The 25,296-nt window shown below is 40.1% G+C and overlaps 1 protein-coding gene across 1 annotated transcript; it reads left to right on the plus strand.

Annotated features, from left to right (window-relative positions):
- Nucleotides 1-15,945: 15,945 nt before the first annotated feature.
- EPDR1 (ependymin related 1) lies at nucleotides 15,946-19,884 on the plus strand (the record flags this gene model as incomplete). Its single annotated transcript, XM_009578799.1, has 2 exons — nucleotides 15,946-16,154; nucleotides 19,060-19,884. Coding segments are annotated over 2 exons (400 nt in total), but the record flags the coding sequence as incomplete, so codon positions are not given.
- Nucleotides 19,885-25,296: the final 5,412 nt, after the last annotated feature.

Below are 25,296 nucleotides of genomic sequence, written 5' to 3' on the forward strand. Positions count from 1 at the left end.
TCCCTTGTACAACAAAAAGTGAATAAGGTAAGAGTAATTTTTGCAGTTCATGCTTTTGCTCTGAGAATTTTGTTAGCAACATTCCTACAGTCAGTAGGGCTGTTCCCATAACTTAGCAATGACCATATTTTTGCTTTTTCAGATTTTGTTTTCAGATTTTCATGATTTTCAGAATTTCTGGCATCAGAACATGAATTTGGCATGCACTTTCTTCTTTACAGTGCTCACATGGTAGTTACTACAATTTTTCAGTCTTTGGCTACTAAGATTTCATATGTCTCGGGAGCTACTTAGCTATTCATTCCATGAAAGCCTATTTTATCCCTTTCATTCCTTATGAAATTTACCCTTTCATTCTGGCATCATCCAGACTGTATCTTGTGGGCCGAATCTAGCCCAGAGAGAACTTCCATCCAGCCTTCTGCCTTTCCCCGCTGAATAGCTCCTTGTTGCTTTGATAATTGTCTGGCACTTGGATCCCCCTGTGTTGCTGCCCCTGTGTCCATGTTGGAGGAGCAGAAGGGACTGGATGTATAGGTTGGAAATTACCCCAATCAATCACCCCTTGGATGAGGGTCAGTGGTATGCACTGCAATATTGGAAGAGTAATGGAAAAATCAACGGTAATACGTGCGGATGCCACACTGCATGTGTATAGCTTATTTCTTTTGCATATAAAACAATGCAGGGTTGAGTGATCTTGGGACATTATTAATTTGTTGTCTGACAAAAAAAACCTGTAAGATTTTGGCAGTTAAGAAGATTTGGATTATTAGATATCAGTGATAGATACCAAATTACTCTAAATCTGGAGCTCTGTCTGCATTTTTTTGTAAATAAAAAAAGAACATGTTTCAAAACTTAATAGAAATACATGTAGAACCGCATAACTGTCTGATTCAACCCAAATGTCCCCAAAGAGCCATCTAAAAGTGACAGGTACAAAAGCACATAAGGTTTCTAGAATTCTGGAAGAGTAGTAAAAATCTCGATTGCTGCCTTCTTTTGGATCTTAGAAGGCTGAAACTCTTTTGCTCTAACTTCTCCCTAAATGATAAACAAAAGCAATCTCTTCATTGCAGCTGAAATTGTCTTTCAATATGAAATATCCAAGAAGTGGCTTATCCTTGAGTTCATTAAACTCATTTGCCCTTCTCAAATGGAAGGTAATATTGCATACTTACTGGATATCTTATTTTCTACATGTCTTATTTATCCTGAGGACAGTTCATAATGAAATGTGATATTGTGGCTGATAGCAAAACAATGCAGAAGACCAAAATTACCACTTGTATTGCAACATCCCATATTAAGGTTACTTATGATGAACCTTGTTTCTTTACTCCGTTTAAAAAATAACATTGTAATAACGCTCTGCATATTTACCTTTTGGTCAGTTGAATAGTTCACAAGTAATTCATTCCAAAAATGGCTTCGCTGACCCTTGTTGATTGACTTCTTGTGCAGTAACATGCTCTTCAGAATCTGTTCCTTTATAGCTATTGCCAAATATTATTTCATATTTTTGAGTGTATGTTCAAAACACACTGTCAACTGCTTTACTGGAGTTAGCAGTAAAGCAGGAAAAGTTTTATAACATCTGTAACTAATATCCCAGGTTGTCTATCAGGAACAAACTGTTTTCTAATAGATTTTTTTTTTTAAGAACTAACTTACTTTTTCTTAAAGCTTTAATGGGGTGAGAAAAAAAGCCCCGAAAACACCTTCACAGAATGGTACCACTTACCGGCAGGATAAAGAACAAAAACCTCTGCCTTTGTTCTGCTCTGTTCTCATTCTGAGCTTGGGACCAGTTGCAGAGGAAAAATGGTGTAAGATGGCAATGAGGACAACCACTTACACGACTTTTCACCAACGTTTCAGCCTCTGATGTTGCCCATCCGTTTCTCTGTCAGTTCTGGTACTTTCACACTTAGCAGGCCTTATCTGCTGTCCTCCTGTCAGTTCTTTGTGGGAGTTCATGGTGAGGTTGCCGCTTCATTTGAAAATCAGATGGCTCAGTAGATGACAGGGTTCCAAAAAATGTGGTATGCTTGGCATTTGCCGTTTATTTTGGTGAAACCCTACACAGGAAAGATGGTGTGAGACCTGTATGGTGTTCAGGTCGTGAACAGCTGGGAATTTCTCAAGTAGTCTGTCTGCATGGAAACCTGCTGTTTGTATGAATACCTGTTGTTTCAGAAATTAATGTTTCTGAGGGGGAATGGCCAGATTTTCCCCAAAGTTTTCCAATGGCAGTTTTGTGCATGGCAGCGCTAAAGGCTTTTAAACACTCGTATGGGGCACAGTCGATGCAGTGAACGTGGCAAAGATCTCATTTTTCATTCTTTCAGTATCTCCTAATGCCATTTGCAACTGTGGTTTTATCATATTCAGATACTTTTCTTGCCAGGAAACTTATGATTCTGCCATACTTTTAGGCAGCCAGCACTGGAAAGTTTACTCATGCTATGTAGTTATGGTAATTCTCAGAGGATGTTTATTATTTGGAAAGCAGAGTTCCATACAGGATGAGGAATTCTTACTACAATTAGTTCCCAAATTAATGTATCACTATTTAATTAGATCCAGATTTGTTAGCCTACGTCTTCTGTAGAAGAAACACATTTCTTTTTTCTTATCTGCGGTGACATCTGGGGACTGGGACACCTCCTTGTGTCATTTTAAATACCTGTGCATAAAAACACACTTGGATTTACAAAGTCAGACTAGTTTGTTACCCTCCCTGTCCCAGAAGAGAGTGAAAGGGACAAATTTGGATAATGGGCTTGATAAAGTGTGAAGGTGTGGCATCTCCTGTACTTTTTTATAGAGGGGAAAAAGAATTAGGGAGAGTAAAGGAGATAAGGATGTGAGAGTGGAGACACCCCTTGCATTTTGTTTATCCCCTTGTTATTGAAGAGTGAAAATGTTAGGGACCGTCTAACTGCCTCAACCTAGCAGAAGATGAAAGACTTGCTATTTTTTCAACTGATCTTCTGGGCTGCCTGTCTCCAAAACCAAATGTAAGCATGTAGATATTGATTCTCAATACATTTATAGGTATTCTTTTTTTATTGACATATTTATCTTAATTTTTGATTAGTTACATTGCCTTTAAGAATAGGTGATCTCACAACATAGGCATAAGTTCCTAAATCCTTAATGTAAGTAAACTAGTCTCCTGAAGTAGAAAACAGCTGGCTGTCAGAGATGGAGGCAGAACTGGGTATAATTCAGATACCTTCCGGGTACCCAGTCAGTCACATTGGTTGTGCTAATACAGCCAAGCCAGGTCAAAGTGATGTACAGGCGGGCATGGAGGCACGAGCTGCTGTTTGAGGCACTGCCAAATGTAGGTACCACAACTGCTTAGTTGGAGCCCAGTAAAGGCATCCATGGTGGGTCAAGTGGGATCTCCTCTCTTACTGTGTTTTAGAAGTCTAGCACATGTCTGAAACACAGTTTGGTTCTCTGGATTTCCTTCCTCTGAAAGAATGGAAAAATTCACTTACAAAGTTTGTGTAACGTCTCTGCAGGATATGTATTGTAACTGAGATGCTTATATACTGTAGCAATAGTAACTATGAACATTGTTCAATGTGTTCAATGATGTCCTTTGGATTACTTTTTTTAACCATGGAAATGTTCTTTAAATATCCAGTATTCTCCTCCACGTTGGCCTAATGAATTATCTGCTGTTTGCAATTGCTATACACCCATTTATAATCAGTCTGGTCTTCATAATTCACCCCCCCCAAATATTTGAATGCAGTTTCAGGCTGTAAAAATCCATAGAACATTTTTGTATTTTTGAAAATGTCACTTAAAATATTATTAAAAGAGGGAGAACGTCTCATCATTACAATATGTGTATGACGTTTGCTAGGAAATTAGTATAGTGTATGAACAAGTATAAAGACAAAAATCTGCTTAAATCATTAGCCCAAACTGTTTATACTGAAGCATATGTAAAAGTTAAGCTTTGTGACAGCTGATCATAGCAGCCCCCAGCTGCTATTCCCTCTGATCCTGATGGAGGGTGGCTGCTCTGCTGGGAAGGGCTGACCCGCGCCGCTGGGGACACCGTCGGGAAGGGGACCCGCAGGAGCACAGCAGCGCGTCTCTGGCCAGAGCACCTCCTGCCCAAAGCGTGGCCGTGTTAATAAGCAGTTTGCTGGTGGAGGTGGACCGTATTGTCGTAACCAGAGTGATATAAAATAGCCTTTGCTTGCTGCCCTGTGAAGCTTTAAGGGTAGGGAGGATTTCCAGGGTGAGAAAAGTGATGTATCACACAGGTCTGCTCTTAGGACTTGCTCACGGCTTTGGGCATACCTCCACCCAGATGCTTTTTGTAAGAAGAGGTGAGCAGTCACCGAATCACCATCTTGGCCAGAGTGAGTTTTCTCTACAATTTTTGCTCGTTACCCTCAGAAATCGCTTTCCTGTTCCCTGGATGAGTTCAACTACAGGGTTAACGCGACGCAGAGAACCTGGGGGAGCAAGTACCCCAAGAGATACAGCAGACCAGAAAACAAGTGGATAAATGAAAATGCTGCAAAGATTTCCCATAAGTGAATTCATTTTTCTGAGTTTCCATACTCTCAGAGTTGTAGGATTTTTGTGAAGTTAACTGTAGCAAATGACTACATAAAAAAGGCCCTAAAGAGGTTTTTTTATGACAAAAAGATGTTTCAGATAATTTAAGTGTCTGTAGTTAAGGATATAAAGATGTTAATTACTTTGCCTAAAACCAAAGTCCAGAACACTATAAAGAAGAGAACAAGAAATATCACCAAAGCCAGAATATTCAAAGCCGGCTTAAACTTGTGGAAACACATTTTGGGGAGTTGAGGGTGCATAAAACATGTTATGTTTGCCTTCCAGCATCTCCTCAGATGGCCCATTTGAGATAAGTTGATAACTGTGTTAGTTTTTAAACATTTTTCAGCTCCTTTTTTCTTCTGAACGGAATGGCTAATCAACACCTGATCTAACATCTGTAAAAATCAGTGAAATTTTTCTGGCTGCTTTCACAGGGCTTTGGGTCAGGTTAATGTATAATTTTGGAGAAGGAGTTATACAGCCAGATTTATCTCTAATTACATAGCTGGTAGATGGAAATTGTAAACAGCGGCAATTACATGAGGATCTGCTGTTACGATGTGGAAAGAACAATCGTCTCTTGACAGCCAGGGGAAACATGAGAGATGGGAGGGAAAATCTGATGGGCAGAAAAGTGATTTCTGCTGATACACTTCTCTGGGGAGAGAATGCAGGGGTTTCTTATGCAGTCTTTGAATAGAAAAAAAAGTGTCTAATAATGTTGGGCACCTCAATTTTGCAATGGTTACACTGTCACACTGAATTTTAGAAAGTACTGAATACTGTCCCTCTGAAAATTTGCCCTTTTCAAGTGTCTTCATGTTGAACATCCAAAATAGGAAGCTGTTCAAAATCACTGGTCAGTTTTGAAAATCATGCCCATTAAATGTATAAAATAACGCAATTAGAAACAGCAAAAAACTACAATATGCAAATATGAGACACTGTGTAAATTTTAAGTAATTATAAAGTCATTTGTACTTTAAAACCGAGTTATTTTCATATTTGTTATGGTTATAGGAATGGTAAAGTAAAATAATTTTGGCATGTACAAAAGTTCTGAATTCATATTAATTAAGAAAAGCTCAAAGAAAACTGTGGCTCCCTGGCAGTGCATGTATGACACTGGGCTCTGTGTCAGGAAAACACCCCAAAATTAGGTAGGCATACCTGTTTTCTAAAGACTTCAGTTTGTATTTGTGTCAAATGCTAAATGGTAAAGCTATTTCTGTCATGTTTTAAGCAGCATGGGTAGTCTAAACATGTTCAATAGGTCTAGTGACCTTTTCCTGAGTAATGGAAAACTTTCAGCTATGCCAGTGCAGTATATTTATACCAATATTATTTACAGGTCTTGCCCTCCTTCCTACTGCTTCTTAGAACTGTCCTTGAACGAAAAATAAATGTGTCAGGTTTTTAATACAATAAAAATGGCTATAAACATTCTTAAAAATAGAAATGTGTTCTTAGCCATGCTTACTTTAGCTGATTGCTATATCTTCAGCAACTGTTGTTTCTGTGATGGACTAAGAGATAATCTGTGAAATGGTTCTGCATCAAATACACTGATGTGTACCCTAAAGCAAGTACTCAGTAATTTGAAGAGAAAGGTTTTGAAATTCATATTCACCTATTAATTATTTATGTATTTCAGTCCAGCTGATTTTTAAGAACATATTGAGGTCTGCCACTTTCTTGTGATGCATCATGGATATTGCTTACAAAGGATTCCTCCAAGCAGTATATGTGTGGTGACGGTTGAAAGTCCCCCACAAAAGGCAGAGAAGTTGTGGGTTACTGGACAGTTGTAATAACACAAAGCACAGTAACTCAATAGAGGACCAAAAAAAAACAGTTTTGTGAAGAGCGATTTTTACAGATAGTTTGACCTTCTAATTATTCCTTTGAATGCTGAGCATGTATAATTTGAATCCTATCTCCCTGATTTTAGACAGTATTTGTCTTTAACTCATTCAGGCACTGAAAACAATGTGATGGTGTAATTAGGGTGAACTGTAAAAGCGAACAGAGCTGAGGATCATCAGTGTGCAGGAGATGGCACCATCCCTCAAATCCCCAGGCTCCCCATGTGAAATAAGATGGAGGTTCAGCTCTCTGCTGAGACTCCTCAGAAAGGATGCACAGTTGCCACCATTGCTTTTGAGAGGTCTCAGAAAGTGATCCCCGAAGGTTGTTCAGCACCTTTGGGCTGGTAGCAGTGTCAAGGATTCAAGTCATAGAACTGACAATGTCAGGACTAATTGATTAAGCTTGTCTGTTGCCAGAAGAGATGATTGATATTCTGTAATCACCTACGTGTAAGTCTGGGAAGGTCTCTGAGCTGCCGTATAACCCATTCCTCCATCCAGGAGAAGCAAAGCTGTATTTGGGATTCCTCTGACCCTTGGTTTTCTTACCAGTTCTTGTAAAAGCTGGAGCTTAAGAAGATTCCATGGAAACCTGCATCATTTACACATACGGATGCTTTCAGAGGATCTCACTTAAACCCTCCTTGCTGAAAGTGATGCTGGTTTTTTCCAATGCTACCTTCAGGTAACATGGAGAACAATTGGTATTCTTTTTTAGCTTTTTGTATACTGGACAGCTTATCATGTGTCCTACCTCAGTCTTCCTTTTGTAGACTAAACATGCCCAGTTTCTTCATAGGTCCTGTTTCTTAAACATCAAACCATTCGTGCTGTTCTCTGGACTATATCCAGTCTATTTGTCTGTTCCCTTAAGTGTGACATCCAAAACCAGAAACAGCTTTACTACTCTGATCTCATCAGGGCTAAGCAGAACAGAATAAATGACCTCCCTAATTGACCCAGAACTGTAAACTTGCCTTTCTAAATCATTACTGTATACTGTACCACATCTCAATGGATATGTGTTCAAAATGCCATTTGCTTTATAACCATGGAGCAATTAACATTTGTCCCTAATGATACGTTTTCTCTCACACAGACATTCCCTTCTTTCCCATAATTCTTTTGTTTTGCACACTTTCAGACACGTCCACCTGGACTTTTAACTCACCAACTCTTTGCATTTGAATCCAGTCACTGATTTATGCACTCAGCAAACAGTATTTTGATTGATAGCTGCTGAAGGAAGAAGAAAAAGACCTGCACAAAGACTTCTGGATGAAATGAAGAAGTTATTTTTACACTGGAGGTGGGGAGGGAGAATGAAGTGCAGTGCCAGGACTTCAGGTTGCATTTATTTCCAGTGAAGTGAATCTCCATCTTTCACAAAGTTTATTTAAAAATAAGCTATACTCAGATCTTTGGATAAAGATGTTAGAAAGTTAAAGTGTACTTAGCTTTCAAACTGTGATGTCTGATTATCCTAGTTGGCCTGACTTCCAAACTCCCTTGAAAATAGACCTAGTGTTTTTTATTTTTTACATTGGATAGATATCTGAAAGACCTGAATCATCCCTCTTAAGGAAATCGTTGCAGATGGAAGGTGGAAATCATTACATCTTGGGGCAGTAATCTGGTACAAGTGCATATCCTCACAAATTTTTCCAGAGAATATTCCGCCCTGAACGAAGTTTGCTCTATCAGAACAGGGACCTACTCCCCATCTGTTCCAAAGGGCAATCTGTTCCTCAGACTTCTTCATGATTACTTTTTATACAGGAATGCATACTGAAAAGCAACTAACTGGCCAAGTATGTGCATGATGGGATTTACAGTCTTAATGAAGAGCAAAATAGGTCTTCTGAATTTCATGTAGTCCCTGTTCATGGTATCTGATGGTCCTGCTCTGTTTATACACAGAAGTTAAGACGTGTAAGAAGCTGTAGTGTGCAGTCCTAGTTGAAAAATTGGTGTTTATTTTTTATTATTCTTTTATTCCAAAGTAAGTGTCTGGAAAAGGGAGATTGTTTAAGTTTAGTTATTTGTGATTAGGGACCTCATCCTGCTATGCCTTTCTGATGTGTAAAATAGATATTATCATATTGGGGCAGAGCTAAGATCCAATTTAATATCCTGTCTCTGAGCCTGATTCAGAGAAAGGTCTCAAAACTCTAGATAAATCTGACAGTTAGAGATACAATTAAAAACAGGAACACAGGTATGTCTTTTATTTTGTTTTGTTTTGTTTTGTTTCTTTCTGGAGATACTCTCAATCATTGTAACCGCGATCTTTCTAGCTATCTCTACATGTTAAATTTCTGCTTCCTTTTTCTTACATTTTTCAAGCTTGTAGAGTGTCTTAATATGATTGCAAGCTCAGAAGAGCATTTCCACATCTCAGTTTTGAGCATCAACTCTTTCAATTGAGTTATTTACTTCCTTTCTGTATGTAACACAAAGAGGATGAGAAATGTAATAAATGAATGATAACGTACCTCTGTCATTTCCCTTCTTATTGTTCTGTCCTTCCTAAGGTCTTTAGTATATATTGAGAGGCAAATCCCGGCCTTCCTCGTTCTTTTTTGGTCTCTAAGCCCTGCTGTGATTTTCCAGTAACCTTTATTATTATTAACCTACTCAGGGCAGCATGACCTCACTGTACTAGACTTTTTTACAAACCTAGAACAGCAAAATAATCTCTGACCTCAAGTATATTTTGATATCACGTGGCTCTACTAGTATATACCATATTCCCTAGGAGGTGATTCCATTGATTCATTGGAAAGCATTATGGCATTCTAGCCACACCTTCCGTTCCTTTCCTTTTGAGCTATGCTGTTGTCGACCGAGGGCTCCGATTCACAAATATACCATTACTTAGGGAAACACACAGATGCTCTCTATTAAGGACAGTGCATCTTTTAGCCCCTTGCGAAACACGACTCCCTTAAACACAATGCTTTATTGTTTTCCTGAATTTCAACTTCAATTAGAATGTATTGTCCTCAGGGATACAACTTGGTGGATAGGGCTGTTTATTATGGAGTGTCACATAGCCAAAAAGGGACAGCCAGGGAAACAACGTTCTTGCTGAAGAACTTGATTTCCCTTAGTATTTCCCAAAGTAGCTAATCTATTTGTGGGGAAACAATTAAAAGAATAAGATGTTGCTTCATTTTTTTATTGAGTTTTGTAAATAAAGTCACAAAATATGTTATCCTTTAGCTGATGTAGCTTTGACTTTCCAGCTTTCGATTCCTATATTTAAGGTTTTCTTTCTACAGGAACTTCATAATTAACAGTATTTAAACTGCCTAATTCTCTCTGCTTTGGAAACTGGTAGTGCCGTCAAAGTTCCTCGTATACCTTGCTAATTAGATACCTGATTCAGAGGGCTTGGTCGCCTTGAAAATAAAAAAAGGCCTTTACAATCTGTGAGTGATTTAAGTCAGACTAAAAAATACTGCTTTTACACAATATCAGATTACATTTGCTGTCACATGTGTTTGCACAATACTGTATTTGTACAATATACCATCGTCCAGCACCACTGCCAAACATGTGAGATCAAATATGGTAAATTACTGTTGTTGTTGAGGTCTGATACACCAGAAGAAAAACACAAGTCTGAAATTACCGAAAACTTCATGGGAAAGAGGAAAGGAGTTCCCAGAAATATACTGAAAAACGAATGCTTCTCAGTTTTGAAATGAGCTCGCCAGAGCTTTCCAAAAGCAGATGAACGTTCTTGACCTGACGAGTGTTTATCAACTGTCTGCGTGTCTGCTCAGCAGCTTTGCTCCCTTAAAAATGTTCTTAATCTGAAGAGCTGAGAAGATGAGGTTTTGTAGTCATCCATCTAGTAAAGGTTCCCATTCTCCCAGTACATCTTTCTTCAGTAAGAAATGTGTAAAAAATAGTGGTATTGTTTTGAAAGTTTTGTGGGATGTGTTATCAAGAGGATACAAGTTAACTCAAGAATTACATATTTGGATGTACCTGTCAGTGTACACGAGAACAGAGAATTTGTTTGGGATATTTTTAGTGAAATTTCTTCTGGTTAGAAGTGTTTCTAACTTCTTTCACAGTGTTTAAAAATGCCTTTTTACAAACAGAGACAGCAAAGAATTAAATAATACCACAAAGGCAGACAGATGCTTCAAGCTTTCAGTTAATCTCAAAAGAGAAAGCAAAGTTAGCTTTAGAATAATTGCAGCGACCTCAACTTGATATCTTAAATATCAAATACTGTTCCCTGCTGAGCAATACAATATCTCTGTTACAAATCATACATAAAATTTTGCTTTCATTTTTCAATTGCTTTATAATAATTACTAGGTAATAGAAGTCCTGGCTAGCACGAGTGGGAGTTTTAAGGATACAATAGCTGCAGCTGGGAAAACTGAATCAACAGGTTAAAGTCCTGGATGCATGAAACCCCATATGTCTTTGCAGGAAAGGAAAGTCTGTTTTACAAGAACTATTGTTCCATTGTTTTTTGGGGCAGGAATTGTGGTTTTGTTCTTTGTTAATACAATGCCCCACACAACCGGTTCTTGATTCCTGATTGGTGTCTCTTTAGTGCTACAGCAATCAAAAAATAAATAACAAGAATGGCGTTTTAAGGCTCCGGTACTGTAAGTTACTTGTCCAAAGCCACAGAGCGAAATGATGCAGAGCCAGATTTAGCACACAAGGAATTTCTTTTACCCAGTCTCAGCCTCAGACCATTATTTTGCTTCACTCTAGCAAATGACCTTGTCTGATGTGCTTTGATACATCATATGGGTCTTGGCATGCTACTGCCAGCACCTTTGCTCCTCTGAGTCACTACGAAGGCAATTGTTCAGGAAGCAGCTCCTTCCTTCTAGGTTTGACGCTCACGAGGAAGCCTTCGGAAGTGCAGAAGTAAGCCCTGGGAGTCACGCGGATGTTAGGTGACGGGCAGGCTAGCACGCTTCAGGACCGACAGCTGGGAAGGACCTCAGCATAGAGCACTTTTTGGCAGGACTCGGTGCAGACTGAGTACCCGAAACTGAGCTGGTAGCATGGTCTTGAGTCTAATGACTTTTTTCCCTGACAAATATTAAAAAATAATTCATTGTTCTGAATTGCATTAATAACATGCAGAACAATAATCCATTCAAAAGACAAGTCATTAGGTAAGTTTATTGGTTTCAGTCATTTATGAGGGTCCAAGAGTGTGTCTCTATATTATGGGCTGTCTCCTGGCAGGCACCTCTAACTATCTCCCCAGATTTCAGGAGTAGTCTCAGACAGTATTTGGATGCACACCCACTCCTTGCAGTGTGTCCTCAACGCAAGTGCTTCACCTTGTGATTGTGTGGGCATGGTATTCTGCCCTGGCATTGAATTCGGTTGGTCTCTTATTCAGAAAAATACTTTCCTTAGGTCGGGAGAAGAGAGTACTGAACTCAGCGTGTATCCCACCTGTCTGACATGATTACTTCCAGCAAAGTCAATGGAATTATTTGCACAGGATATGGTCCAGTGTTAAGAAAGTCTTTAAAGCATAGGAGCAAAAACCATGTGTGTGTCTTTATATGCTGGAATTTATCCATTTTCAGGCACAGACAAAGGGAGTATTAAGGACTATGAGAGAGTCCTGTTAAGGGCGTAGTGTACAAAGGGTGTGAGGCATAGGACAGGGTAGGATGGAATAGGATAGGAAAGGAAGGGAAATAATCTCAGTCAGGCAAATAGGGTAACTTGTCCAAGTAACTTCTCCAAATCTGTTTGAAGGTGCCCAGTGAACAGGTTGGGGCTTTCTTGAAGTTACAGCTTAAGGAATGAAATTATTATAAAAATAATATTAGAGGTGGGCACAGGCTGCAAATATGTTACTTTTTCTGAAAAAAACAAACTAATTAAAAATCGTTTCCTCTTCTGTTTCTATGCCAAGACCTATTTTCAGGACTCTATGCTTCCCCTCAAGCACCCAATGAAATCTCAAGCACCTAAAACAAATAGAGGCAGTATACTTAGGACTTGGCTGGTAAAAAAAAAAAAAAAAAAAGAGGAAATTATTTTTAAATATTTTGCTTTAAAATATGCTAGATTGTCATTTTTATATTCATGCACATTTTGTTATTAATTTTGGCTGGTAAATAGTTCTTTTTATAAAACAACAACTTAACCATCCACCTTTCATATGCAGTTAAACTCAGATCCTGTGTAATCTTAGGTTTCTGTGCTTGCTATTTCCAGGACACACACAAGAGCAATTCTTTTTAAAACTTGGATGTGAGGTACATCCCGGTTGAATAATGACAGTGTAAATCATGTTCACTGCTTACCCGGGGCTGCCATGCACAGTGAGCAGAGCCACGCTCTCTGCAGTTTTCATCTTGTGTGCGTGCCACCGTAGCTGCTGAGTTCATCCCAGCAGCGCATCAAATCGTGTGACTGGTGTCTGTTCCACGTATGTTCGCTCTGACTCTCCCAGAACCAAAAATGTAGGTGGTGGAGCCTCTTGCTCTGCAGAATGGGTGGTAGGGAGGCGCTGGGTGATGAGTTCGATTTGTTTGGATTTTTCTAATTCTTCTTTTCATTGTTGTTTCATAATGCACATCTGGCTGTCTGCATGGAAGATGGCAAAGTCAAGAAAGTAGGCTTTTTTGGGTTGTGGCCCTCCTTCTGCAAGTATTCAGGCCATCTGTTGAAGTCACAGTGGCTATCCATGTGCTGGAAGTTAAATACATGCATTTGTCAGATTGAAGTTTGAACTACTGTTTCACTTGAGTAAAGGTAGCACATGTCCCTCATGCAATGATATCAATTCACAGGTTACAAAATTTAGAACAAAAGATATTTATTCCATGAAATAATTTATAATGGAAAGGATAAGGAAAAAGAAAACATGAAAAAAAAATTGTTAAAAATGCAAATAAAATTTCTGTGCAAAATAAGTTTTGAGTAAGGATTTAAAATAAAAAAGAAATGTAATTGTTTAAATTTTATTCCCAGTAGTTTGGAATGCTTCACTAATATATTGCTTTTTTGTTCTTTTACAAAGTGACTGTGTTATCACTCAAATATCTCAAACACATTGATAGACTCATCTGACATTTATGGGAGCTGCTGGGCAGCCAGCTGAACAGTAGTTGAGTCATTAGAGCCTGGTTGCAAACACATCAGTAAGTGTATTTTAGTGTTCTCGTGAGTACGTTCTCTGGACTGAATGTGATATAAAAGCTACGTATGTCCTTACGTGGTCACAGGCTTGGGTTTACGTAAGGAACCAGCTTATATATACTGAATTCTTCGGTAGCGTATCACGACTGTGGAGACATTGCCTTTGACTAAGAAAATGGCACGCGAGTTTAGGTTGGTACGAGTCATCAGAGAAGCAGGAATATTTTAAGATATAGGCAGGAGAGCGATTTACCATGGGGAAGCTAATATATAGTCTTGCAGCTTGTCAGCCTCTCTGTGTGAGTCTCGTTAATGTGTGGGAAGTTCCTGGTGACTGACTCCCTCACGGAAAGCGGGACAAACTACCTCCCGTGTTGTGCAAGGTCGTGCATGAGAGGTATGCCCCAGCTTGCCTCGTGTCAGCCTCCTTGTCCCCTTTTACATTCTTCGTCATCGTTCGGTTTGGCTAATGCCATTTAGCCTGCCTATGTTTCCACACGTGCTGGATAAATTATCCTCTCAGGATGTGATGGGAATGTTGCTCAGATGCTTTTAACCATGCTTAGACGCTTCTCATACTGCAACCTTTAAATGCCTCTGTGTCAGTGGTGGGTGAAGTGACTCCTGTCTGATGCAATTGTACAGTGCAACAATTAAAACTGTAAATTGTTTTGTTGTCAGCCCTATTTTATGTAAACTTTACACCCTCCCCAAAAGAATGTGAAGACTGGAAAGAAAAACATGCAGGAATTGGGAAATACCACAGAGGAGGCCCCCTCTTGCTTTTGTGCATCTTCTCTTCAATTACATGGATTATGCACTGTTTTCCACCAGCTTCCCATCTTGCTGATGCACAGATGAATACTGTTAGGGGCTAGCGTCAGCTTTGTGAAGCGGAAGACGCCACTGTCCAAAAGACACCCAAGCCATTTTTTTTTGCAGGAAATTGAGGCAGCATCATGAGCGAAGCAAGGAATTACAGATGGAAAGAGACAGTGTTACAGATAGGCAAGATGAAGCTGTTCAAGGGAATTAATACCATCCCTTCCATTTCTCTAGAGTCACTGCATAACAGTGGACTGTAGCCAAATACTTGAGCTGAAATGTTCACAGGAAGCCGCTAACAATGAGTGCACAGTTTTGGGGGGTTTAGAGAGTGACTCCTGGCTCTCCTTTGCAAAAGGAGCAGAGCACACATGAGGATGCTTTGAGTTGTGCTTTGGACAAGTCACCATCTGATTGAAAATGCTAAGTAGCCTGGAGAAGTTAGGCTCTAGAGACACCACACCTGGTTGCGTATTCAAAACCAGCTGATACTTCTGATAACTTTGATTTCAGTTTCTCTCTGTTTCTGTCCCCAGTTATAAGGCAAGGGTCATACCACCTCCTTTTTATAGGTATGGAAGCAAAGTCACACTGTTTGTGGTAGACCCAGCTACTATAACTAGTAAATAGATGAAAATGTCCGTGAAGAGGTTTTATCATCTCTTGGCTTGGTCACTTCATACTCTATAGAAGATTGTTTTTAAATCCTTATTAACTATCCATTTTGTTGACCTCACCTTCTGGCCTCTCAAGCTCATTGATCTCCATACCTCTCCTTATCTCTGCCTTACTATTTTGCTCCTCTGCTTTCACCTTTCACTACTTCTTGAGTCTGGTGGCTTCCATAGAGAAACTTTGCCGTTAGGAAGGAGAACCTCTCGTTTCTGCACTGGGGCCCATGTACTTCCTCCTCACCAGCATGTCCCACTAAGCTACATGGTTTGCCATGGAGGAGCATCTGTGAGGACGGCAGATACCAGATCTAACCAGCACAGAGAAAGGCTCTACCACATTCATGGGGAATTGAATCTATCCAGCCTGTGCGAGCAGATTTTTTCGAAGGCTTATAACTTAGCCAAATCTGGGCATCTTTTAATAAAAACTTTTCCCCTGCCAAATTTCAAGTCCTTTCTCCAAAACATGGAGGCACTACAGCTTTTTAATGAAACAGTTATTAAAAACCAAAACAAAACTAGGAATAATAACATGTTTTTCTCTCAGTTGTTCTCAGAAAAGTTGTTCTGTTGTTCTCAGAAATGGCTGAACCAGTTCAGCCTGATTTATTTATTTTGGAAAGAGTCAGCTGAGACAAACTTTCAGCATGGGAAATTTCAGCCCAACTGGTTAGCCTTTCTCAAAGTTTGGCAAAGTTTAATGCAAGTGAAAATGGTCTTACACTGAGAAGTCAGAGGCAAGCTTACTTATCAGCAATGCTCCTTGCTTAGTATAGAAAAAGGCTATCTATATTAACTGCTTTTTTTTCATGTTTCAGATTCTTTGAGTATATACTGCTCTACAAAGATGCAGTGATGTTTCAGATTGAACAGGTTACAAAGCTTTGCTCGAAGATTGCTCTGACAGAGCCATGGGATCCATATGATATTCCCGCCAATTCAACTTACGAAGATCAGTATTACATCGGGGGACCTGGAGATGAAATTATGGTACAGGAATGGTCTGACAGAAAACCAGCCAGGAAATGTATGTGCATGCTTTTGTTTCATCTTAATAATAATCATTGTCTCTGCTACCCAGGGGAAAATAAAATTATTCATGTTTCACCCCAGCTTTCCAGATTTCTATAAAGTTTGCTGGAAGAAATAATAAATATATCCTGTGCACAGCATATCAATTTATTATCAATGCATTTTATTAAGAAAATGTTTCATATCTCAGCAGGATCAAATATGTCCAAGGGACTTGATTGTGTTTTAGTTCATATCATACAGATTTTGGCATGGAAGAGCACCATTTTGCATCTGAATCCAGCAGCCTGTATCCAAAATTTATCTAGAGAAGAATTGGTAATATAATTAGGGGCACACTCAAACTAGAGTGTGCATAATAGAAACAAAGCAGGTGTCAGTGTGTGTCTACACACTAGTATCGAATGTTACCATAGAATTCATCCAGTACATGGTTCTGCAGCAATAGACATCATGAATATGCACTTAAGTTTTGTTATCCACTACACTAGTAAGAAACATCTGCTCTCGAGGCTTAGTTCTGCATTTGGCAGCTGAACACCTGCATCATAAAAGAAAGTAGGCTGAATTTTCCAAGGTACAGTATGTTATGTTTTGGATGCATAGCAATTTATTAGCACGTTGGCTTCAATTTCGTCTATGGTTTACTGATAACCCAGACAACTATAAAAATAATTTTAAAACCCCCATGAAATTTATGGCTTTATTCAGCTAATGCAATACTTATGGTTATAGACACCTAATATATAGACTGGTTATGAACCTGAGCATTTAGCCAGGGGAAAATATTTCTTTCTTGAATAAAAGTAGAAAGAATGAAGTAGAAAATGAAGGATAAGATCATTAGACCTCTGTAACTAGGTTGATATATCCTCTGGTATTCTACAAGAGGCAAATTATCACTCACTCCAAGAATTTTGTTTTTCAGGTCCAGTACTTTTGGAACTTTTATGGAACTTAATATCCAGATACCTTCAGTTAATGATGTGTGATTTTTATCCTGTAGTATTTTGTATCTCCAGTGCTTTTCTGTATGATCATTCAGAAAAATAATATCTTAAAGTTGTCTACCCATCCACCTTTCAGCTAATATTGGCTTGGATTCTAGAAATTATATTTCTGTTAAAATTATGAAGGTTTCAGTAGAGATACAGGCTACCCTGGTAGCATTATATTTGACCTTATTTTTTAATTCAAAATTCTGATAAAAGACTTGTTGAAGAAAAGAATCCTCCATTTCTGGATACTCAAAAACAAACTCATTGAGATCAGAATGTTTTTGGTGTATTAGGATGCCCTGGAGAGATATGTTCAAATATTGCTTAGCTTGCCACCCTTTTTTTAGATACTGTATGTGCGTTTCATGTCACAGCTTATCTATTTCCAATAATGTGATAGTGATGCAGCGTATCACACAATACTGGAAGGACAGAAAGGAAGTATGTTTGATAGCTGCCGAGTGAGAGAAAATAAGCTTCCTTGTAGCTGGTAAAAATTCATACAGGCATCACTCAGAGGAACTGATTTATGATCACAGTAGGTAATTTTGTATTTTAACCTCATGAGTTTCTACTATCAAGGGATCTGAAATACATGAACCAACTGGATGAAGCAGTGTATGGTGGAAGGGGTAAAGAAAGATCACAGAAGAGATGCATGGGATAAATAAAAGAGATTTAAAAGTGAGGTTTCAAAAGTGAAGGGTGTTCAAAGGAAACCACCTCGATGCTGTTGACTGCGGAAATAGGTTAGTGGTGAAAGTAGAGGTGATGGCAGAGGACGAGGGGGGAAGAGAGCGACAGAACACCTCTGAGATAAGCACATTGTGGAATTAAACTGAAGTTAAAAAAAGGGACAGACTTGCTACATCACATATGTGGAGGAGATCAGCATTGAGTGTAGTCTTGAAGTAATGAACCAGTAGAAATGTTTGAGAGGAATAGGAATTAAAAAAAAGAACATGATAATGATCATATGAATCAATAGTCGTAAACAGAAGGAACGATTTAAAAGAAGAGATGGAGGCACTGGAGTTGTATTTGGGAATGTTCCTCTTTAAACGAGACAAACCCTCTGTGCTTGAGACAGTAAGATGGAAAAAGATGAAGCAAGGTCATGTTTATTTGGATTAAAGATGTGGTGAGTATCATCAGCGTAAGAATGACAGTTAAAATTATAGAGGACCAAAAGTTGTGGAAGCAAGATGCTATGGCCGTCAGTTCTGGTGCAGAGGAGTCCCCAGCACAGCAGAGGACAAGGGCTTCCTTGGGTAGGTGAGTGCAGAACTTCCTGTGCACAGGAAGGAATCGGATGTCGCACATAGATGGGGGGGGGACTAAGTGTTTTAGAACCTCAAAGGCTGTGTTGAGGGCCAACATTGTGAAATGGACCACAGGTTTTCAGTAATCACACCTTTCAACTTGTCAAGAACAGAGTGTAAGATGAAATGTCCCCGGGCTACCCAAGCTGATGGCACCAAAATTTGCCTTCTGGGAAAACAGAGCATTTCATTGCTTTACTAGTGAAGTGAGTAAGTGCTGACATGAAAGTGGCATGAGAGATGAGAGAAATCAGACTTGTGCAGAACACAACTACATTTGGGACTAAGCAGAAGTGACGGTCCTTCCGTAGAGGCATACTTGAAAGGTGACATACCGATGCCATGACAGTATCATGATTTGAAATGTGCTTGACACCAACATGTTCAGGTTTAAGATCATTGCGGTGTCCAAATTATACCAGTTTTGTGGCCTTTCTTGGTGTTGCCATGCATATGGACAGAACTATGGGCAGTTCCAGCCTATAGTCTTTGCTTGAGGAATGAACGTTATTTTGACATCACTGTGACACGTTCATTCATGCTGGTCGTCTAAAGTAATCACAATTCTGCTTGGTTACAGTGGAGTCCTGGGTCGGCGTTTACACAGTCAAAGACTGTTACCCAGTGCAGGAAACCTACACGAAGAACTACAGCGTGACAACCTCCACTCGCTTTTTTGACCTACATCTGGGCATTGCCGACCCCTCGGTGTTTACCCCACCCAGCACCTGCCAGACAGCCCAGCTGAGGAAAATGAAAGACGAATGCTGATTATGGACACTGGCTGCCCCGGGCAAACAAATATTAGCCAAGAGGATGGTTGTTAATAGCCAGCTGCTGACGTCTAACCTGATTTTTCAAGCTTATTGTTGCTCTTTTGGGAATTGTAAGTTTTCACTTGAAAAAGAACATAAACATTTAACTGAGTAAAATATGTAACACAAAAGATCTCTTTCATTACATTAATCTGTTCAGTGATGCACTTGCAATATTATATAGTTACCACTAAGATAATATTTATAGATACTATTTATTTAAGCTGTGGCTGATTTTCCTTTTGCAAAGGTTTAATTATTTATTTTTTCAAGAAGACAAAGCATAAGCACACTGCAATAATGGCAACATCAAGAAGGAAAAGCTAGATTTTGTTGTTGTTGTTTCTTCTGGGGACTTGAGGGAAGGGGAAATATGTCCTAGGTAAGACCTCATCCCTAACTGAAAAATACTCCGTCTTAAACAATGTACATCAAAAGTATGGAAACTCATTCTCTTGGTTTTGTTTTTCTTTGTGGTTTTTTTCTTTCTGCCTTTCAGGAAGCTGGTAGTCTAATGTTTGAGCTGATTTTTTTCCTTCTGAAATGAAACTGGAGTAGCTCTATTCATGTAATGCTAGCTGACATGCAAAAAATCCTTTTCCGTTTCTTGGGAGAATAATGTGAAAGGAAGGGAAGGAGGGAGAGGGACATGGCCAAAAAAGTAAGCCAAAGTTTTCTTCCATTTACTACACTTTGAAGTGTTCCAGTAGGGTGCGATGAGGCATTTTTCAATCATATTTTACTTTAGCACCCACTTTTCAAGGCAATACTAGTTTTTAACCTATGCAAAGAGATTAAGAGGTACTGCACTCTAAATGGCTTTAATATTTTGTAACTATTTTCAAAAGTCTTTCCTTACTCAAAGAGTATGAAAACACCCTTATAATTCCAGGTAGAAGTGAAAAAAAGCTGTTCTTAGTGCTTAATTAGTAAAGGCTAAATCAGCATTTATGCAGTGCCTGGCGACCTGGACAGAGTGAAAGAGCGAGCTGTGTGAGCGGTGTGGGGAGGTGGGAGGAGAAATCAGAGGGAGAGGGAGAGGTTTTAGATGTCTTCTGTCTGGTGTGACTGCAAGGCACTGCAATCTAAGCAGAAATGGCAATCTTGCTTTCTTTTGCACCCACTCCATTGATGCCTGCCATATTTGCTATTCAGCCAGCATTTCAAACCTTATCATCTCCACATCCTTTTCTGGTGGGCAGAATGAAAGTTTCCTTAAGGGAAATAAATAACTAACCAAAACAGGCACGGGAAGTGCACATATTTTGCTTTAGAAAATTTAAACCAAATCTTCGTGCACCTTCAGGCCCTCAGAAGTGTGGAATGGTGACAGGTTTTGTGCTTTTACCAAATGAAATTAATTGGTTATTCTGTAAGCCTAGGCATGCATTTTATTCATTATTTGCAAATATGTTTAAAGCCAGATTCTTGTCCTCTTACACATGTTGGGTAGTTGGTTGCTCCAGAAGTTGTCTGGCTGAAAACAGTGCAACACTGGGAAGTTTGGTGTCTCTGGAGGAGAGATGCTGGGCTTTTAGTGCTTTATACGCTCATAGCTTTTTGTACGAAAGCAAGTGGTACAGTGGTTATTTTGCTTTCACAGTTGTGGTCAGAATGGCATTTTACTTTGCCTTGTGCCTAATGAAAGCATATATACATACCTGCTAAAATTTGGGTAGTTCATTAAAAAATTGGTCTGGGACATGACCATTTCACTGAAATGTGCTAGTGGAAAGAAGGATTGGGTTTCCTTGAGTTTAGAGTGCATTAGTCTGTACTCGCCTTCTGTATTTTTTGTGACAACCTAAATGCTAACTGCAGATTGTTCTCATTAGGACAACGATTAACATGGATTTCTTAATATCTGTGTCTTGTTAGAATCTGGAAAATATAATAAATCTGGCTAGCAAACATGAAGCTGTGGTACTGTATCGTTTGGGATGACTTTGTTGTGGTAGAGCAGATAGCTGAGTAATCAGTGTGTTTGTATTACGTTTTGCTGACAGTGACATCATTTCTAGCAATAACATTAAATGTTCCTTTAAATATGAATTTGTAGAAGTCTAGTACACAGAAATGCTTTAAAAATATTGCCGTAACATACAGGGCAATTTTATATGGCAAAATATGTACCTCTAAAACAAGGCTGTTGTCTTTGTATTTATGCTCTGCAAATTCAATAAAGTAAGTTGTCCAAGAGATGTCAAACAACAAATTTCCGGATTATGTGTTTTAAATTAGCTATGAACCAAATATGAAGCACAAAATGTCATATGCCTTTTTTGTTTTCTTTGTTATCATTTGCTGCGGTTTGTTATCATGTACCACAAGAGACATTTTGTCTTTATGTGACTGTGCCAATGACTCAATAAGAATGAGCATAAAAGGACTTCAAAGTAGGCATATAGTGTGCTACTATAAAGTAAAGTAAAAATAGGGCTTTCATATGTCCGATAGTCTGGGGAATTTGTTTATCACAATTATCTGGGTGGAAAATTAATAATAAATTGGTATGTACATGAGTTACATTGTATTCCTCTGGGTGACAGAACCTGGGAGCTGGATATCCTGTGAGACAAAGCTGGTTTTGTGAGATTTCCAGTGCTTCCTAGTTTAAGCTGGGCCAGAAATAGTGCAAACGTTGATCTGCCTGCCATATTTTTGTATTTCTGCTTGGAGGCTTCGCTGAAAGCAGGATGTGTAGAAACACAACATTGTTTTATTTAAAGTTAACCAAACATTCCTGAACCTCAAAACAGGTTTAGTTTGAGTTTGGGGAGGAAATCTGGGCATTTGGTTCAGTTCCTATTTTAACAGTTTGCTTAACTCTAGTATTAGGGCCAGATTTTGCTGCCTCAGGACATGCTGCACACGATGAAAGTGCTGCCATTTACAAGGGCATGCCAACTTTCATGAAGAATGTAGGAGAAATACAATAATCCATAGTGAAAGTAAACTTTAGTCAAGAAATCTCTAAAAAATACAGTATTTTTATTTTGGGACACTAATGAAATTAGTGTTTTCCACCTTGAAATTTGTTTCATTCTAGTGCTTACACTTACTCCTTGCAACCTTGCATCTCTTTTCCCAAGACCCTTTACTTCCTGATGTCAGTGGAGTCCACTTCCAAAACAGCGTTTACAACGTTCACTTGCATTTATTTCGGTAGGAGTTCAGCACCTAAATACCTGATGGATCTGATCTAGACCTGACCTCTTTAATTTTGCCAGCAGTCTTATCTCAAGTGCAAGAGCGGTGCCAGCCATAACCAAATGTGAACAACATACACTGAACTACGTGTAGGTGACCAACGGTGAGAGCAGCGTTGGCTCAGGTGCAATTGCCAGTGCCCCGAAATCCCAATTGATGAGAGGTCTTGGTGCATCTCCTGCATCACATCCTGCATCTCCTGCATCACATCCTGCATCTCCTGCATCCTCGGCCAGAAACTGGTGCTGGAGGCAAGCTGCAGGACGTTCCCACATGACAGAAAGGCACATCAGGAAATCCTCAGCTCCCTAGCCATGAGGAATAAAGATTTGAAAAGAACAAAAAGTCAGACTTTCCTGACTGTAAAGATCCTGAGGTCTCCCTCAGCTTACCTTTCCAGGAGGCTGCATGTACGGCATGGACTTGGGCACATACGGATTTAGTCTTCACATCTGCACTTAGGCATAGGAACAAGTGAAGCAAGCTTGGAAGGCTCTTTAAACACTTCTGAGCATTTACTGCTATGTAAGGGGAGAGGAAGAAAAGCTTATGATCCAACGAGTAGTCTTAGAAAACAGTGACAGATATATAGGGTAAGAATGATGAGATGCTGCTATGAAGCTGCGAGGGTAAATTTCCAAACATTACTTTGAGTGCATACTGGTTTAACGTGCACCAGGGTAAAGATCCGTGTGGTTTGATATGGCTGTTTCAGCATAGAGCCTGAAACTGCATACTGAATGAAATTATGCACATAGTTACAGTATGATATTTTGTTTGAAGTAAGGACAAATAGCCCAGCAGTGCACATTTTGCAGGCGTGAGTGAGTGACCGGTGACCTGCCTGTTTAGCTACAGGAATATATGTGCCTTTTAGGGAATATATGTGCCTTTTAGGAGGGGTGCTGCCTGCTGCCTCTGAGCAGAGGCTGAGCATGTCGGAGGACAGAACATTTACTCTTCTCACCACGCCGTCCATGGGAACCCGCTTCAGGCTCCTTCCTTTCCCACTCTGCAAAGCGGGAACAATAATTCTGCTTTCCACCTGCTTTTGTCTTCCTGACTGTGATAGCTCTGGGCCAACATCACTGTCTCAGCCAATGGGGCCCATGGAGGCCTGGAGGCATTGCTGCAGTAGCACGAATGTCATGGAGGGTTCCCAGCCTCTGCCTTATAACGTGTAATAAAATTATGCGTGTGTGTTATACGCGTGGGCTTACCCTTTGCACCCCTGCGTGCTCGCTCAGTGCATGGGGTTGTTGCTCATGCGCTCAGCACCCGGCCGTCACCATTAATGGGGCTTAGCTCAGGCTTCGTTGACACCAGGCAAAGGGGCTCACAAGCAAAAGGAAAGGAGAGGAAAGGAAAGAAAAGCCTGCTGGGCTCGCCCCGCTCCCCGCCGGGGTTTTTCCCACGCTTGCCCAGCGCTGATAAACAGCTTTGACGTTCCTGAAACAGCAGCAGCTGAGTTGCCAGCTCTGCGTCACAGCCCATGTCACGCTGAAGGAGAGAGTTGGGTTTCACCCTCTGCACTAAAATTATCCTTCAGGCCAGGCCAGGGACTCAGTTTTGTTTTCGGTGGAGAAAGCACGCCTGCTCCCATTGCCCGCGCCGCTGCTGTCCCAGACTGGCTGGCAGGGGTTTGTGCCTGTGCTACCTACCCCCATCCGACAGCCTGTGACAGCCCCCCGGGCAGCCAGACAGTGGTCCTCAGCCTGTCCCCACGGTTCCTTCTCCATCCCCTACTCCCCAGAACAAGCAGGGGTCTAGCAGGGACCTAGCTGTCCACACAGACGGCTGGCAGGTCTTCTCCACTTCCCTATGGGGCCTGCAAAGGTGCGGAAAAAGCCCTTCCTGTCTTCCCATTGCCGTGCCATTTTGAAATTCATTTTTGATGTGGTTGCTTCAGCTGGTTCCTTTTTTCTTTATATGAGAGCTGCTTCTGTTAATTTGATGGGGCAATTTGTCATAGGGATGCTGAGCTTGGGTTTTTTTATCACCCTTCTTGGTGCCAGGTAGTGGCCCTTGGTTTTTGCTGCCATATCTCATACTCAGCAACTTGCATAGCAATAGACATTCTTGATGCTGGCAGCAGCTTGCACTGGTAAGAGCACAGGGGGTGGAAATACTGAAAGTAATGATGAGTGACAGCAGAGGTCCTGTTACTGGGGGCCCCAGTGACTACCGAGTACCACGACAGTGTTAAACCTCTGGGGAGGGGGCTCTGGAGAGGCTGTAGACACATCACCCCAAGAAATACCCCACACCTCTCCAAAGGAAAATCAGGAGCTATGCTGGGCAGCCCACGTTGCATTTACTTTATTGAAGTAATATCTTGTGCTAAATCCTGCATGCATGATCATAGCTCACTTGTGAGCTGTTGCTTCATAGAGCGGGAGAATAACAGATGTTTTCTCCCAGCATGCTTCTACAGAAATGATGTAAAACTTAGTTATCAGCAGAAAATGGTGACTTTTGAATTAAAGAAATGGTATGTAGAAAGTTCCAAAGACTTGTAGTGAAACAAAAGCTAAATCTATAAAGCAATCTGTAGCTTTAAACTAAAGTTTTTCAGCCTTAGAACTTCTACTGTAAAGTAAATAAATAATGCAGCTTGTCAGAAGGACTGAACTCTGAAAAACTGCTCTCAACCGGCATTCAGCTTTGAAAGAAGCTGCTTCTGTTGTGGGCTTGAAGAGGGGCTCTTGCCTAAAGTTCGATACTTTTTCCAACCATAGCAATGGAGCTAATGAAAGAGATTGTCTCTTCCTACAAACCTTGTCCTGCCAAAG

This window comes from Fulmarus glacialis, unplaced genomic scaffold (assembly GCF_000690835.1).
Source record: "Fulmarus glacialis isolate BGI_N327 unplaced genomic scaffold, ASM69083v1 scaffold13355, whole genome shotgun sequence".
Classification (NCBI taxonomy): Eukaryota; Metazoa; Chordata; class Aves; order Procellariiformes; family Procellariidae; genus Fulmarus; species Fulmarus glacialis.